Raw genomic sequence first — 16,927 nt, 5'->3', positions numbered from 1 at the left:
TCCCCTTAGGGACTCAGGCCCAGGGAGATCAGAGTTCTGTCCCTGAGCCTCTGGCTGAAGCTGTTGGAGTTCCTGCAGGGTGGCCCCACAAAATGAGGAGGGATGGGTCAGAGTCAGGCCTAAAGAGGTGCTGTAGCTGCAGTCTGGCACAGCCGGTGTGTTGGGCTGTGGGGGACACCTCTTGGAACCAAGCCGTCCAGCATCCCTGTCTCCAGCAGGGGAAAAGCACCGCCAGGAGCTATAGAGATGGCTGCCACCCTTCCCCTGCCCAGGGAGCCTAGTGTGTTAGACAGCTGTCAGTCCCAGTACTGGTTGCTGCCCCACCCCAAGGAGCTCAAATGGCTGACACAGCAGGCAGCCACAGCTGTGGTGCTGGTCACCCCTCCCCTGGGAACTCAGCAGGCTGAAACCGATTTTAGCTCAGAGGTTGTTGAGAATCTGCACAGCTCTGGGGTTGGGACCGTAGGTCCTGGTGGCATGGGTTCCCAAGTGAAATCTTTCAGTCTGTGGGTTGCACAGTTCCTTGGAAAATGCATGGTTTTGTCAGCTAAGTAGCACACTCATTCACCGCCTCCCTTGGCAGGAGGGTGGGGGCTCCCCTGCCCTGTGCGGCTGTCAGGTGGGTGGCTGCACCACACTCTTCTTTCTTCCTCTCCATGGGCCATGCCAGCTGCCTAGTCAGTTCTGATGAGAGAACCTGGATACCTCAGGTGCCAGTGCAGGATGCACAGGCCATTATGGTTCTTTTCGGCGGGAGCCTCTGATCGCCGCTGCTTCTAGTTGGCCATCTTTGCCCCGCCCCTAAAAATTTTTGTTTGTTTGTTTGTTTTGTTTTTCTTTTTAAGCTAAACATGTCTCAGGTGAAGAGCTGGTCCACTCTGCCTCCTGGAATGCCATGTGTTCAATACTTGCAGAGCTTTACTTTTCTACTTGTGCTTTTTCTTCCTAATGAGTTTGTTTTAACTACTTTTTAGTTCTTATTATAGTCAAGGGGATCTGAAAAATATTTCTTTTCTGTATACCAGAGTCTTCTCTACATTCTCAACATCATGGCTTCTTATATGTCATAAAGAATTCTCACCATGAATTTATGAACTGCAATATTAAGAATTTTTATTTCATGGCTGTGGAACATGGAAAGGTGTGGATACTCAGTATTCCTATTGGGGAAAAGCTGGGGTCCTTAGTAAAGACGGAGAGCATGTGATGTTGCGGTTCCATCTCTGTTCTCCATTAGCTGTATGCAGAACAGGATTAAGAAAATGCTTATTTAGCCGGGCGCGGTGGCTCAAGCCTGTAGTCCCAGCACTATAGGAGGCCGAGATGGGCGAATCACGAGGTCAGGAGATTGAGACCATCCTGGCTAACACGGTGAAACCCCGTCTCTACTATAAAATAAATACAAAAAAAAACTAGCCAGGCGAGGTGGCAGGCGCCTCTAGTCCCAGCTACTGGGGAGGCTGAGGCAGGAGAATGGCGTAAACCCGGGAGGCAGAGCTTGCAGTGAGCTGAGATCGCGCCACCGCACTCCAGCCTGGGCAACAAAGCGAGACTCCGTCTCAAAAAAAAAAAAAAAGGAAAATGCTTATTTAAATGGGATGGCATTTATTACCCAGACCGTTTTGAAAAAAAAAAAAGAAATATTAGGAGATACTTGCTCTTTACGGTCTGAAAATCACTATTAAAATGTACAGAACATGGCAGATATCGGTATCTGGAACTTTGCATAAAGCCAATGTTTCTATGTGATTAAATTCAGGCTATAATTTACTTTTGGTGGGAGTTACCATAGCAGTGATGCCGTGTCCTTCTCTGTGCATCAGCATATCATAAACATTTGTCTTCATGCAGTTGATGTTAATAACTCACTTGGTTAATGAGCTCTGTGACAGAATTTTTTTTTCTATAGAGTTAGTTATTTTTCTCTTCATTATTACCTTTATTCAGCAGATGTGCACAAACAATCACATTTAATCTGGCAGCTGACCTTTCTTAGGTTTTCTTTTCAGTTACCTGTCTTTAGAAAATGAAAGCTCTCGGCCGGGCGCGGTGGCTCAAGCCTGTAATCCCAGCACTTTGGGAGGCCGAGACGGGTGGATCACGAGGTCAGGAGATCGAGACCATCCTGGCTAACACGGTGAAACCCCGTCTCTACTAAAAAAATACAAAAAACTAGCCGGGCGAGGTGGCAGGCGCCTGTAGTCCCAGCCACTCGGGAGGCTGAGGCAGGAGAATGGCGTAAACCCGGGAGGCGGAGCTTGCAGTGAGCTGAGATTCGGCCACTGCACTCCAGCCTGGGCGACAGAGCAAGACTCCGTCTCAAAAAAAAAAAAAAAAAAAAAAAAAAAAAGAAAATGAAAGCTCTCATCTTTGTTTACAGGCCAGAAAAACTGAGAAACACACAGGCTCTTCCACTTACTGGATGTTTGACAAAATAGTTTTCTTGGGCCAAACCCATGGGCATTACTGGTGAGCTTGTTAGAGATTCAGAAACTCATTTTATTACAGATTATGTTTTTTTTTTTTTTTTTTTTTTTTTTGAGATGGAGTCTTGCTCTGTCTCCTAGGCTGGAGTGCAGTGGTGTGATTTCAGCTCACTGCACGCTCCACCTCCCAGGTTCACGCCATTCTCCTGTCACAGCCTCCCCAGTAGCTGGGACTGCAGGTGCCCACCACCACATCTGGCTAATTTTTTGTAATTTTTAGTAGAGATGGGTTTCACCTTGTTAGCCAGGATAGTCTCAATCTCCTGATCTCGTGATCCACCCACCTCAGCCTCCCATAGTGCTGGGATTACAGGCATGAGCCACCATGCCAGCTCAGATTTTCTGAAAAAGTAATCAGGATTAACAAGATCTCCAGTTTATTGTACACATTAACATTTGAGCAGTAATTTCTGAGTATGTCTTTTCCATCTGAAAACTTTACACAGCTTATTCTGTATGATGTAAATATAGCACTAAAAAATGTACATGTTAGTGATAATGCCCTCAATTTTATACTTCATCATCCAGAAAAGTGTCATCTATACATTGATGTTGTGGATCTTATACTACTCTCTTTTCTCAGAGTTAGAGAATACATTAGAGAATATTTCTGTGTTGAAAGTTATTTATTAGGCCAGGCGCGGTGGCTCAAGCCTGTAATCCCAGCACTTTGGGAGGCCGAGGAGGGCGGATCACGAGGTTAGGAGATCTAGACCATCCTGGGTAACACAGTGAAACCCTGTCTCTACTAAAAAAAATACAAAAAATTAGCCGGGCGTGGTGGCGGGTGCCTGTAGTCCCAGCTACTCGGGAGGCTGAGCCAAGAGAACAGCATGAACCTGGAGGTGGAGGCTGAGGCAGAAGAATCGATTGAACCCAGGAGGCAGAGGTTGCAGTGAGCCGAGATTGCGCCACTGCACTCCAGCCTGGGCAACAGAGTGAGACTCCTTCTCAAAAAAAAAAAAAAAAAAGGAAAGTTATTTATTAAATATTTTCAGTCACTCCTATAAGTAAGAACCAGTTCTCTTTACTCTTGTTTTACCTTGTGTCAAATTAAAAATTCTGTTCATGACCACATGATAAATATGCGTGTGTGTGTATGTGTTTGTATGTTTTTCAGGGAGTGTTGACATTTAGGGATGTGGCCGTAGAATTCTCTCTGGAGGAGTGGCAATGCCTGGACACTGCACAGCAGAATTTATATAGGAATGTGATGTTAGAGAACTACAGAAACCTGGTCTTCCTGGGTGAGGATAACTTCAGTACACAATTCCCTAATATACCCTATAAGTTTTATTTCTCTTTTTTGTAGAATGGTTTTTGGCAATTTATGCTTTCAGATCTCTGGTTTTTGTTTTTGTTTTTTTAACTTCGAGATTTGTCTATGTAGAAAGGAATTTCAAGATGTTTCATTTTGACCTGAACTTTCCACACTCCTGAGCTGATCTGTGTCCTTCACTCTGGATTAGTGTTAATTTTAGAAATTTAGTGGCATAACATACTGTTGCCCACATCTGAAAATGTAATTGCCACTACCAATTTTTGATTTAGTAGTACCAGGTAGTAAAATTAAGAACATACAAAATTAAAATATTTCCTAAATATTTAAATTTTTTTGTTGTAAATTAGTATTTTGAAATTAATTTACTAGAATATTCTATTACATCATTTTTACTGAACACACTACTAAATTGATAATTGGGGAATATGAGCACGATTCAGGTTATTTTTAATAAAACAGGTATTGCTGCCTCTAAGCCAGACCTGATCACCTGTCTGGAGCAAGGAAAAGAACCTTGGAATGTGAAGAGACATAAGATGGGAGCTGCACCCCCAGGTAGGTGAGAGTGAAAGTGAATACAACAGACAACACAGATGAGAGGTCCAAAGCAGAAAAAAGAAAAGTCCTTAAAATGATTTGAAATCTGTGTTCCAAAGGAAATAGTTTCTAGGAAGCCTGAATTTTTTTTTTTTTTTTTTTTTTTGCTCTCACAAAGAAGCATCTTCTGTCTTATCTTTGTAAAATTGCTAAAGATTTTACTTTCCCTCTGGTGACCTTCCTTCAAGTTTACAGTGACAGCCAAGACAGTCCTCTTCGTGGCATATAAGAGACTGCAAAATCTGACTGCTTGTTTTTGAAAACACAGATAATCCGCATACTTTTGAGAAACTCTGTTTTAAACTGTTTTTTAAGTTCTCTTTTTACATCATGTCCTAAATATGTGAGAGTAGTGGTTTCTGTTCCATTGGTTTTTTATTGGTAATTTTTCTGCACATTGCATTCTGTCTTATTATAGTCTTGAAGTATAGTTTGAAATTATAATAAAGTATGATGTTTTGCTTTGTCCTTGTTTTTTCAAGATTGCTTTGACTATTCAAAGTTTATTGTAATTCTATGTGAGAATTGTATTTTCTGTTCTTTTTTTTTTTTTTTTTTTTTGAGATGGAGTCTCGCTCTATCACCCAGGCTGGAGTGCAGTGGCACCATCTCGGCTCACTGCAACCTCTGCCTCCTGGGTTCAATCGATTCTTCTGCCTCAGCCTCCTGAGTAGCTGGGTTTACAGGTGCCTGTCACCATACCTGGCTAATTTTTTTGTATTTTTAGTAGAGATGGGGTGTCATCATATTGGCCAGGCTGGTCTCGAACTCCTAGACCTCATATTCCTCCCACCCTGGCCTCCCCAAGTTCTGGGATTACAGGTGTGAGCCACTGCACCTGGCCCTCTTCAAGTTTTTGTAAATTGGTTTCAGAAAGTAAAGATCTTTTGTTGAGCCCCCAGGGTGATGGGATGTCCTATGGGTTTGTAGTGGAGAGGGGTAGTAGCTTGTTTACAAAGGCTGCTGGGTCTGCATTAGGGTCCACCGTTAGTTGGCTTGTTACAAGGGCTTGGGTAGTTGTAATTCTCATTTTGTTTTTGGACAGAGTGCATATCCTTCAGGACTTTGCTCTGTAGGGCAGATGCTAGGGCAGGTTTCTGCACTTGGGTCTGCATATGGTAGGCTTTATATTGGGATGTAGATGAGTTTGGCTTTCACTGAGTACCAGAGAGGATTTCCCATGGTCACTGTGTGGGTTTCTACATAGGCAGAACTTGCCATGAACTTTGGCTCAGGGTGATAAAACCGTCATAGAACTGCTTCAGGGACCACAGTAAGGGCCAAGGCCTGCAGGTGTGCTGCATGGCTATAAATGGGTATCTCTCTCCAGGCCTCTGGAAGGGCAAGACCTCTCCCAGACTGTGGCTGGGAGGAGTTTGGGATGATTACAGGGTAAGTTCAGAATTCTCAGTGTGACCAAGTTTGGTGGGCCATTTTCTGGTCGGTAGCCAAGAACAGAGGTCCTGTAGTTTGCCACCTGAATGAAAGCCTGCCTTCTGAAAATGATATTCCTCAATCTTGGGCATTAGCAGAGTTTCACAACTCCCTCCCTAGATCTCAAACTTCTTTTAAGGGCACTTATTTTGGAGATGGGTTCTTGCTGCATAACCCAGGTTGATCTTGAAGTTCTGTGCTAAAGCATTTCTCATTACAGGTCTGAGTCATGATTCCTGTTTCTCTCATAAAGGCATTTTGTGAGGCTGATGAATTTTCTTGCTGTCAGAAAATAAGCAAATAAGGCACCTTTTATTTTTCCATGTTAGCGATGTCACTCTCCTGTACATTTTGACTTTCTGTTTTCTATTTCAATTTTGTCTGTAATTTTAGATTTAGACATTTAGGACAATATACTAAAATTTACATGTTATGTCTGAAGTGAATTAGATAATTAGTAGGCAGACAAAAAGGAAATATAGGCAGGCAAAAAAAGATGACAGGATTTTCACTCACTTTTGTCAGCCAATACCTAAAAAATGACATAATTTGTTCCCAAATATTTGTTTTGTATTTCAGAGGCCCTGACCATATTCTGCAAAATAATACATATTTTTTCTTTATTTACCAATGTAAGGCTATTTTTTGCTTCTAAACTTGGATTACAGAGTTTTATTTTGCATAAGAATAGCATATATTTAAAACTTAGGAATGATCTTATTTGTTAAAATGCTTATTTATCACTTTGTCATTAGAATCTTCTGTTGATGATTATGCTGCATTTTATCTGAAACTACTGCATTACAGTGCATGCCAGTGATTCAAAATAGCCACCTTCAGTGAATTCACAGTTACAGTAAAGTATTCCAGTTACCTACACAAATTCTTTATTAATGCTACATCCAGTTGCATACCAGATTTTATGAGTGAACATTTATTATTATTCCGTAGTTTCATATTAGTGTGTTTTTTCAGTGTAGGTTTCTTAACATAAGGTTATTATGTTTTGTGGTTTTACAATTTTATACAATTTGAAATTCTGTTTTTACATGGAAGTCAGTGTGGGGTTTAAGACATAAATCAGCCATATATCTATTACAATCTGATTATATGTGTGTATGTTTTTATCTATAAATATAACCCCAATTTTGGTTATGGCTAATCTTGTATATATTTTTTTCTTAGCTGATTTTTAATGGTGGCTTTATCTTATCTAAATGAGTAGTCATGGAAATATTCTTATTTTCACCTTGGGTTTAATAATAAATATACTTCCTATGTGAGAGAGAAACACTTGTGACTGAAAGATAATTTTTGGGAAGATTTATAATTCTGGATCTTTTTCAGTTATTCTTCTAAAAATCAATTGTACAAACATAACCTAAAATTTACCATCTTAAATCTATTTAAATGTACATTTCATGGCCAGTCACGGTGGTGGTTCACGTCTGTAATCCCCGGATTTGGGGAGGCCAAGGCAGGAAGACTGCTTGAGCCCAAAAGCTTGAGAACATCCTGGAAGACATATGGAAACCTCATCTCTGGAAAGCACTTAAAAATAGCCAGACATAGTGCTGTGATCCTATCTACTTGGAAGATTGAGGAGGGAGGATTATTTGAACCTGGAAGTTTGAGGCTGCAGTGAGCCATAATTGTGCCATGCACCCCAGCTTGAGTGGCAGAGTAAGACCCTGACTCAAAAACACGGTACATTTCAGGCATGTGAAGTATATTTACACTGTTTTATAAAAGACTTCTAGAAATTTTACAATATGCATTAAACAACTACCAATGTTTCCCATTTCCTGGCACTTTTCAAATACCATTCTGCTTTCTGTTTCTAAGAGTATAACTGCTTTATATATCTCATAAAATCTCTGTTTGTGGCTGGCTCATTTTATTTTGCATAAAGTCATCAAGATTTACTTTTATAGTTGTTAGAATATTTCCTGCTTTTTTTCAAACTGAGTAATATTTTGGTATTTTTATAGTTCAAATTATATCGACTGAACAATTTGGTGACTGAAATCTGCCTTGCTTTTACCTATTGGCTTTTAGTAACAATGCTAAAATAATTGTGGGTATGCAAATTGACTCTTTATGTGACCATGTATGTGAGAGTTTATATATGTGCTGCATTCTATTTTATTAGTCTACTTTTTCACCTTTATACTCATAAGAAATTGTTTTAATTCTGTAGCTTTGTAATGTGTTTTGAAATCAGAAACTGTAATGCCTCCAACATTGTTTTGTTTCATTTTTAATATTTTTGGGTACTTTATTGTCTGTAGAGATTCTGTATACTCGAGGGATTGCTGTTTCTGTTTCTTCAAAAATGCAATGAGAAATTTGAAAAACATTGCACTAAATCTATAGATTGTATTGAGCAGGATGGACATCTTTACAATATTACCTTTTTTAACCTTTCACAAGAGTGTTCTCAAGAGCGTGTTGTTTAATTTCTATATATTTGTTAATTTTTCAGTTTTTTTCTCATTGTATACTCATTTCATTTTGGTTATAGAAAGTAATTTATAAGATTTCAGTTTTTAAAAATTTGGTAAGACTTATTTTCTTTTTTTTTTTTTTGGCATAAGAGGTGGTCTATCAAGGAAAATGTTGTATTAGCTATTGAGAACCATGTGTGTTCTGGTGTTGAGTGTTTTCTATACCTCTGTTAGAAATAATTGTCTTATACTGCCTGGAAGCCCTCTATTCCCTTACTAATATTCTCATTTAATTTTTATTACAGAAAGTGCAGTATTGAAATATCCTACTGTAATTATGTTGCTCTCTCTGTGTCTCTGTTATTCTGTCAATATTTGCTTTATATGTTTGGAGCCCTAATGTGAGATACAGACACACACACACACATAAACAAATTTGTCATAGGTTCTCAGTGAGTAAATCTAAAGTTTTTCTTTTTGTGGTTTTTTTTTTTTTTTTTTTTTTTTTTGAGACAGAGTCTCACTCTGCGTCCCAGGCTAGAGTGCAGTGGTGTGATCTTGGCTTACTGCAACCTCTGCCTCCTGGGTTCAAGCGATTCTCCTGCCTCAACCTCCCAAGTAGCTAGGATTTCAGGTGCCCACCACCATGCCTGGCTAATTTTTATATTTTTAGTAGAGACAGGGTTTCACCATGTTGGCCAGGCCAGTCTTGAACTCCGGACTTCAAGTGATCCATCTGCCTCGGCCTCCCAAAGTGCTTGGATTAGAGGCGTGAGCCACCATGTCCAGCCTAAATCTGTAAGTTCTAATGTCCTTTTTTGTCTCCTTAGAGTTTTGACTTCAACTACATTTTATAAAATATGACAGTTTTTGACTTAAGATGTAGCTTGCATAATATTGATTTCTTCTGCTCTCATTTGATTAATATTTGCATGAAATGTATTCTTCCATCTTGCCTCTTTTAGTGTTTTTTATCATTAGATCTCTACTGACTTTTGTAGAAAAAAAAAGTTGGATCTTGGTTTTTAAAATTTTTAATAAATCTACTTATTGAAAATATCTCGATTTGAAACTTAATTATATATATATATTTAAATAATTGATAAAGACCTACTGTTATGTTTTTAATTATTTTATTTGATTCCTGCATCTTTGTTTCTCATTTTCTCTCTGTCTTTGTGTCTTTTCGATTTTTATATAGATATGCTTTTACTTATTTCTAATTCACTTTTGTATATTTGTACAGATTTTTTTTTTTTTTTTTTGTGGTACCTTGGGGCTTTCATAAAACCTCTATAAGAAACAACAGTATATTTTTAATTTGGTATAAAATCAACTTCAGTTGAATAAAAAATTCTTCCTCATTACATCTGCCCTGAAATTTGTGATTGATGTTGCTAATTATGTTTTTACATTGTATATTCATTAACAGATGTTTATAATTTCTGTGCTTTTATTTTTCAAAATTTAGAGAATAATTTAAAATGTTTTCTGGACCATTATGATAATGCCACAAGATTCTGTTTTTGTGTATGTGCATATCTTTCCCAGAAAATAATGTATTTTTATTTGATTATGTGTGTTTTTTTTTTTTTTTTTAATCCTTTAACTTTCAGGTTAAGGAGCTGCTTTCATCATCTTTTATATGTAGGGCATATGCAGTGCTAATATACTTTTTCAGAATTTGGTTGTTTTGGAAGGTTTCTTACTTTTTTTTTTTTTTTTTTTTTTTGAGACGGAGTCTCGCCCTGTCGCCCAGGCTGGAGTGCAGTGGCCGGATCTCAGCTCACTGCAAGCTCCGCCTCCCGGGTTTACGCCATTCTCCTGCCTCAGCCTCCCGAGTAGCTGGGACTACAGGTGCCAGCCACCTCGCCTGGCTAGTTTTTTGTACTTTTTAGTAGAGACGGGGTTTCACTGTGTTAGCCAGGATGGTCTCGATCTCCTGACCTCGTGATCCGCCCCTCTCGGCCTCCCAAAGTGCTGGGATTACAGGCTTGAGCCACCGCGCACGGCCGGTTTCTTTCTTTTTATTTGGCAGGACAGATTTGTTGATGGTATTATTCTCACTTCATAGCAGTTTTTTTCTCCCCGACCACCCACCCCCCCCAAAGGATTTTGTGTCACACAGTTTCTTTCTGGCCTGCAAAATTTTTGTTGATAATTTACGGTTATGTCGTAAGACTATGTTTGTAAATGACACATTACTTTCATCTTGCAGCTCCTCAGACTTTCTTCTTGTCTGTGATTTTTGAAAATGTCCTTAATATGTATTTGTTATAAATATCTTTGTGTGTATCCTAATTTGTTTGTTGAACTTCATTTTTACATCATTTTTCTTTTAGGATTTTCGAGTTATTATTTATTTTTCTATTTTTTTACCTCCAAATTGTTTTTTTTTTAATATTTTGATATTTTTGTTTTTTATCCTCATTTTTATGATTTTCTACAGTGGACTGTGTTCCTGTTTCACTCATTGGATATTATTCAGTTTATTAGTGTTTAAAATTAATGTGTATATCTTTATTATGGTTTCTGTCTGACATTTATGTAATATTTTTGATGAAATTATATTGCCCTGTTTTGTATACATTGTAATCTTTGATTGAGATTTGGACATTAAATAAAGCTACTTGTCACAGTCTTTAAAATGTATTTTTTTCTGACATACTCTGAAAACAATTATCTTGGCTAGAGATTCTGGGAGTCTCTCAAACATGTTTTTAGGATGTGCCTTGTCTAAAATTTTGTGTTTTGTTTTTGTCAAAGGAGTTTATTCATGTTCCTTCTTCTTCTTCTTTTTTTTTTTTTTTGAAACAGTTTTGCTTCTGTCACCCAAGCTGCAGCACAGTGGCATGGTCTCAGCTCACTGCAGCCTCCACCTCCTGGGTTGAAGTGATTCTCTGGTCTCAGCCTCCCACTTAGCTGGGATTACAGGCATGTGACCCCATGCTCAGGTACTTTTGTATTTTTAATAGAGACGATTTCACCATGTTGCCCAGGCTTAGTCTCAAACTCCTGACCTAAGTTGATCTACGCACCTTTTCCTCCCAGAGTGCTAGGATTACAGGTGTGAGCCACCACACTCAGCCTATTCATGTTTCTTCTTAATAACCAATAATCGGGCCGGGCGCGGTGGCTCAAGCCTGTAATCCCAGCACTTTGGGAGGCTGAGACGGGCAGATCACGAGGTCAGGAGATCGAGACCATCCTGGCTAACACGGTGAAACCCCGCCTCTACTAAAAAATACAAAAAACTAGCTGGGCGAGGTGGCGAGCGCCTGTAGTCCCAGCTACACGGGAGGCTGAGGCAGGAGAATGGCGTATACCTGGGAGGCAGAGCTTGCAGTGAGCTGAGATCCGGCCACTGCACTCAAGCCCGGGCAACAGAGCAAGACTCCGTCTCAAAAAAAAAAAAAAAACAATAATCACTTGCTACAATTGTTTCCTGTAGCAAGTCTTTATGCTGCTGTAAAACTTACCTTTCTTATTTATTATTTTTTGTTATACTTTAAGTTCTAAGATACATGTGCACAACGTGCAGTTTTGTTACATAGGTAAACATGTGCCATGGTGGTTAATGTTATCCGTCCCCCAGGCCCCCACCCCACGACAGGCCCCAGTGTGTGATGTTCCCCACCCTGTGTCCATGTATTCTCATTGCTGAATTCCCACCTATGAGTGAGAACATGCAGTGTTTGGTTTTCTGTCTTTGTGATAGTTTGCTGAGAATGAGGGTTTCCAGCTTCATCCATGTCCCTGTGAAAAACATGAACTCATCCTTTTTCATGACTGCATAGTACTCCGTGGTATATATGTGACACATTTTCTTAATCCATTCTATCATTGATGGACATTTGGGTTGGTTCCAAGTCTTTGCTATTGTGAACAGTACTGCAGTAAACATACATGTGCATGTGTCTTTATAACAGCATGATTTATAATCCTTTGGGTATATACCCAGTAATGGGATGACTGGGTCAAATGGTATTTCTAGTTCTAGATCCTTGAGGAATCGCCACGCTGTCTTCTACAATGGTTGAATTAGTTTACAGTCCCACCAACAGTGTAAAAGTGTTCCTATTTCTCCACATCCTCTCCAGCACCTGTTGTTTCCTGACTTTTTAATGATTGCCATTCTAACTGGTGTGAGATGGTATCTCATTGTGGTTTTGATGGGCATTTCTCTGATGGCCAGTGATGATGAGCATTTTTTCATGTGTCTGTTGGCTGCATAAATGTCTTCTTTTGAGAAGTGTCTGTTCATATCCTTCACTCACTTTTTGATGGGGCTGTTTGATGTTTTCTTGTAAATTTCTTTAAATTCCTTGTAGATTCTGGAAATTAGCCCTTTGTCAGATGGGTACATTGTAAAAATTTTCTCCCATTCTGTAGGTTGCCTGTTCACTCTGATGGTAGTTTCTTTTGCTGTGCAGAAGCTCTTTAGTTTAATGAGATCCCATTTGTCAATTTTGGCTTTTGTCACCATTGCTTTTGGTGTTTTAGTCATGAAGTCCTTGCCCATGCCTATGTCCTGAATGGCATTGCCTAGGTTTTTTTCTAGGGTTTTTATGGTTTTAGGTCTAACATTGAAGTCTTTAATCCATCTTGAATTAATTTTGGTATAAGGTGTAAGGAAAAGATCCAGTTTCAACTTTCTACATATGGCTAGCCAGTTTTCCCAGCATCATTTATTAAATAGGGAATCCTTTCCCCTTCTCTTGTTTTTGTCAGGTTTGTCAGAGGTCAGATGGTTGTAGATGTGTGGTGTTCTTTCTGAGGCCCCTGTTCTGTTCCATTGGTCTATATATCTGTTTTGGTACCTTATCTTTCATCCCAGCACACTCAAACTGTCATTTGAAAGAATACCACTATTTCTTTCAAAACTTTTATGCAATAAGAGACAGGAACTAGTGTCTGTAAAAGCCCCTGTCATTGAGAAATAAACATGTATAAGCCATTATTTTATTTGTCTTTTAAAAATGAAACCAGGAGTTGGCAGTTTATTTCTAAAGTCACTGTGTTACATAGGGAAGCAGGAAGATCTGTGTAGGGTAAATGTAACAGACTTTACTTTCTCCTATGTGCCTCTTTGCGTTGGACTCACCTGGGGCACTGCACACACTTAATTTACTTTAATTTTTCACAAATGTAATTCGGTCTGTATGTTTTTGTTACATTATATGGCTGTGAAAATGTTACAGCATGTAATATTTGGCTGTGCCATCTTGTGATGTGGTCTATCATTTTATTGGTTAGATTTGTAAGTATATTCGTCTGAGTCTAGTAAGTAAAGTAATTTATTGTTTTTATTTCTTTCAGTTGTATGTCCTTATTTTGCCCAAGACCTTTGGCCAAAGCAGGGCATAAAAAATTATATCCAAAAAGTGATACTGAGAAGATATAAAAAATGTGGACATGAAAATTTACAGCTAAGAAAATACTGTAAAAGCGTGGATGAGTGTAAGGTGCGCGAAGAATGTTACAATGGACTTAGCCAGTGTTTGACAACTGCCCAGAACAAAATATTTCAATGTGACAAATACATGAAAGTCTTTCATAAATTTTCAAATTCAGACAGACATAAGATAAAACATACTGGAAAGAAAGCTTTCCAACGTAAAGAATGTGAAAAGTCATTTTGTGTGCTTTCACACTTAGCTCAACATGAAAGAATTCATACTGGAGAGAAACCCTACAAATGTAAAGAATGTGGGAAAGCCTACAATGAGGCCTCAAACCTTTCTACACATAAAAGAATTCGTACTGGAAAGAAACCCTGCAAATGTGAAGAGTGTGGAAAAGCCTTTAACCGGCTTTCACACCTTACTACACATAAGATAATTCACACTGGAAAGAAACCCTACAAATGTGAGGAGTGTGCCAAAGCTTTTAACCAGTCTGCAAACCTTACTACACATAAGATAATTCATACTGGAGAGAAACCCTACAAATGTGAGGAATATGGCAAAACTTTTAGCCAGTCCTCAACCCTTACTACACATAAGAGAATTCATAGTGGAGAGAAACCCTACAAATGTGAAGAATGTGGCAAAGCTTTTAACAATTCCTCAGCCCTTACTATACATAAGAGAATTCATACTGGAGAGAAACCCTACAAATGTGAGGAATGTGGCAAAGCTTTTTGCGGGTCCTCAACCCTTACTACACATAAGAGAATTCATACTGGAGAGAAACCCTACAAATGTGAGGAATATGGCAAAGCTTTTAACAATTCCTCAGCCCTTACTATACATAAGAGAATTCATACTGGAGAGAAACCCTACAAATGTGAGGAATGTGGCAAAGCTTTTTGCGGGTCCTCAACCCTTACTACACATAAGAGAATTCATACTGGAGAGAAACCCTACAAATGTGAAGAATGTGGCAAAGCCTTTAACCAGTCCTCACACCTTACTACACATAAGAGAATTCATACTGGAGAGAAGCCCTACAAATGTGAAGAATGTGGCAAAGCTTTTAGCCAGTCCTCAACCCTTACTACACATAAGAGAATTCATACTGGAGAGAAACCCTACAAATGTGAGGAATATGGCAAAACTTTTAGCAAGTCCTCAACCCTTACTACACATAAGAGAATTCATGCTGGAGAGAAACCCTACAAATGTGAAGAATGTGGCAAAGCTTTTAGCAAGTCCTCAACCCTTACTACACATAAGAGAATTCATACTGGAGAGAAACCCTACAAATGTGAGGAATGTGGCAAAACATTTAGCAAGTCCTCAACCCTTACTACACATAAGAGAATTCATAGTGGAGAGAAACCCTACAAATGTGAAGAATGTGGCAAAGCTTTTAGCAAGTCCTCAACCCTTACTACACATAAGAGAATTCAAGCTGGAGAGAAACCCTACAAATGTGAGGAATATGGCAAAGCTTTTAGCCAGTCCTCAACCCTTACTACACATAAGAGAATTGAAGCTGGAGAGAAATCCTACAAATGTGAAGAATGTGGCAAAGCTTTTAACAAGTCCTCAACCCTTACTACACATAAGAGAATTCATACTGGAGAGAAACCCTACAAATGTGAAGAATGTGGCAAAGCCTTTAACCAGTCCTCACACCTTACTACACATAAGAGAATTCATACTGGAGAGAAGCCCTACAAATGTGAAGAATGTGGCAAAGCTTTTAGCCAGTCCTCAACCCTTACTACACATAAGAGAATTCATACTGGAGAGAAACCCTACAAATGTGAGGAATATGGCAAAACTTTTAGCCAGTCCTCAACCCTTATTACACATAAGAGAATTCATACTGGAGAGAAACTCTACAAATGTGAAGAATGTGGCAAAGCTTTTAACAATTCCTCAACCCTTACTACACATAAGAGAATTCATACTGGAGAGAAACCCTACAAATGTGAGGAATATGGCAAAACTTTTAGCCAGTCCTCAACCCTTACTACATATAAGAGAATTCATACTGGAGAGAAACCCTACAAATGTGAGGAATATGGCAAAACTTTTAGCCAGTCCTCAACCCTTACTACACATAAGAGAATTCATGCTGGAGAGAAACCCTACAAATGTGAAGAATGTGGCAAAGCTTTTAGCAAGTCCTCAACCCTTACTACACATAAGAGAATTCATACTGGAGAGAAACCCTACAAATGTGAGGAATGTGGCAAAACATTTAGCAAGTCCTCAACCCTTACTACACATAAGAGAATTCATAGTGGAGAGAAACCCTACAAATGTGAAGAATGTGGCAAAGCTTTTAGCAAGTCCTCAACCCTTACTACACATAAGAGAATTCAAGCTGGAGAGAAACCCTACAAATGTGAGGAATATGGCAAAGCTTTTAGCCAGTCCTCAACCCTTACTACACATAAGAGAATTGAAGCTGGAGAGAAATCCTACAAATGTGAAAAATGTGGCAAAGCTTTTAACAAGTCCTCAACCCTTACTACACATAAGAGAATTCATACTGGAGAGAAACCCTACAAATGCGAAGAATGTGGCAAAGCTTTTAACAATTCCTCAACCCTTACTACACATAAGAGAATTCATACTGGAGAGAAACCCTACAAATGTGAAGAATGTGGCAAAGCTTTTAGCAAGTCCTCAAACCTTACTACACATAAGAGAATTCATACTGGAGAGAAACCCTACAAATGTGAAGAATGTGGCAAAGCCTTTAACCAGTCCTCAAACCTTACTACACACAAGAGAAATCATACTGGAGAGAAACCCTACAAGTGTGAAGAATGTGGCAAAGCCTTTAACGACTCCTTTATTCTTAACAGACATAAGATGATTCATACTGGAGAGAAACTCTACAAACCTGAAAGTTGTAACAATGCTTGTGACAACATCGCAAATATTTCCAAACATAAAAGAAAGTGTGCTGGTGAGAAATCATAGAAATATGAATAATGCAACAGAGCCTTTAAATGGTTATCACACTTGCTTGCAGGTTAGGTAATTCACACTGGAGAAAACTTTTACAAGTGTGAACAATGTGGCAAAACTTACACAATGCTCATACCTTATTGCACACGAAAGCCTTTATACTTGAAAATAAATGCACAAATATAAAGTAAAAAACTGATTAATATCTGCTCACATATTATTCAACATCAGAGAGTTTATACTTAATAGCGTTAAAAGTGCAATTACTGTCAAAAGAGTCTTGAGAAAATGTAAGCCTTTAAAGTGCTG

General features: G+C 38.8%; 1 protein-coding gene across 1 annotated transcript; it reads left to right on the top strand.

The window, feature by feature from the left end:
* The first annotated feature begins 1,120 nt into the window (after nt 1–1,120).
* LOC115900746 (zinc finger protein 91-like) lies at nt 1,121–16,630 on the top strand. The gene is made up of 3 exons (XM_030942343.1): nt 1,121–1,141; nt 3,607–3,733; nt 13,566–16,630. The coding sequence occupies exons 1-3, from the start codon at nt 1,121–1,123 to the stop codon at nt 16,628–16,630; spliced, it is 3,213 nt and encodes a 1,070-aa protein (XP_030798203.1).
* The last annotated feature ends 297 nt before the right edge of the window (nt 16,631–16,927 follow it).

This window comes from Rhinopithecus roxellana, chromosome 12 (assembly GCF_007565055.1).
Source record: "Rhinopithecus roxellana isolate Shanxi Qingling chromosome 12, ASM756505v1, whole genome shotgun sequence".
NCBI classification, from domain to species: Eukaryota; Metazoa; Chordata; class Mammalia; order Primates; family Cercopithecidae; genus Rhinopithecus; species Rhinopithecus roxellana.
The sequence above is the reverse complement of the archived record's forward strand: the minus strand, read 5'-3'. Positions and strand labels throughout refer to the sequence as shown.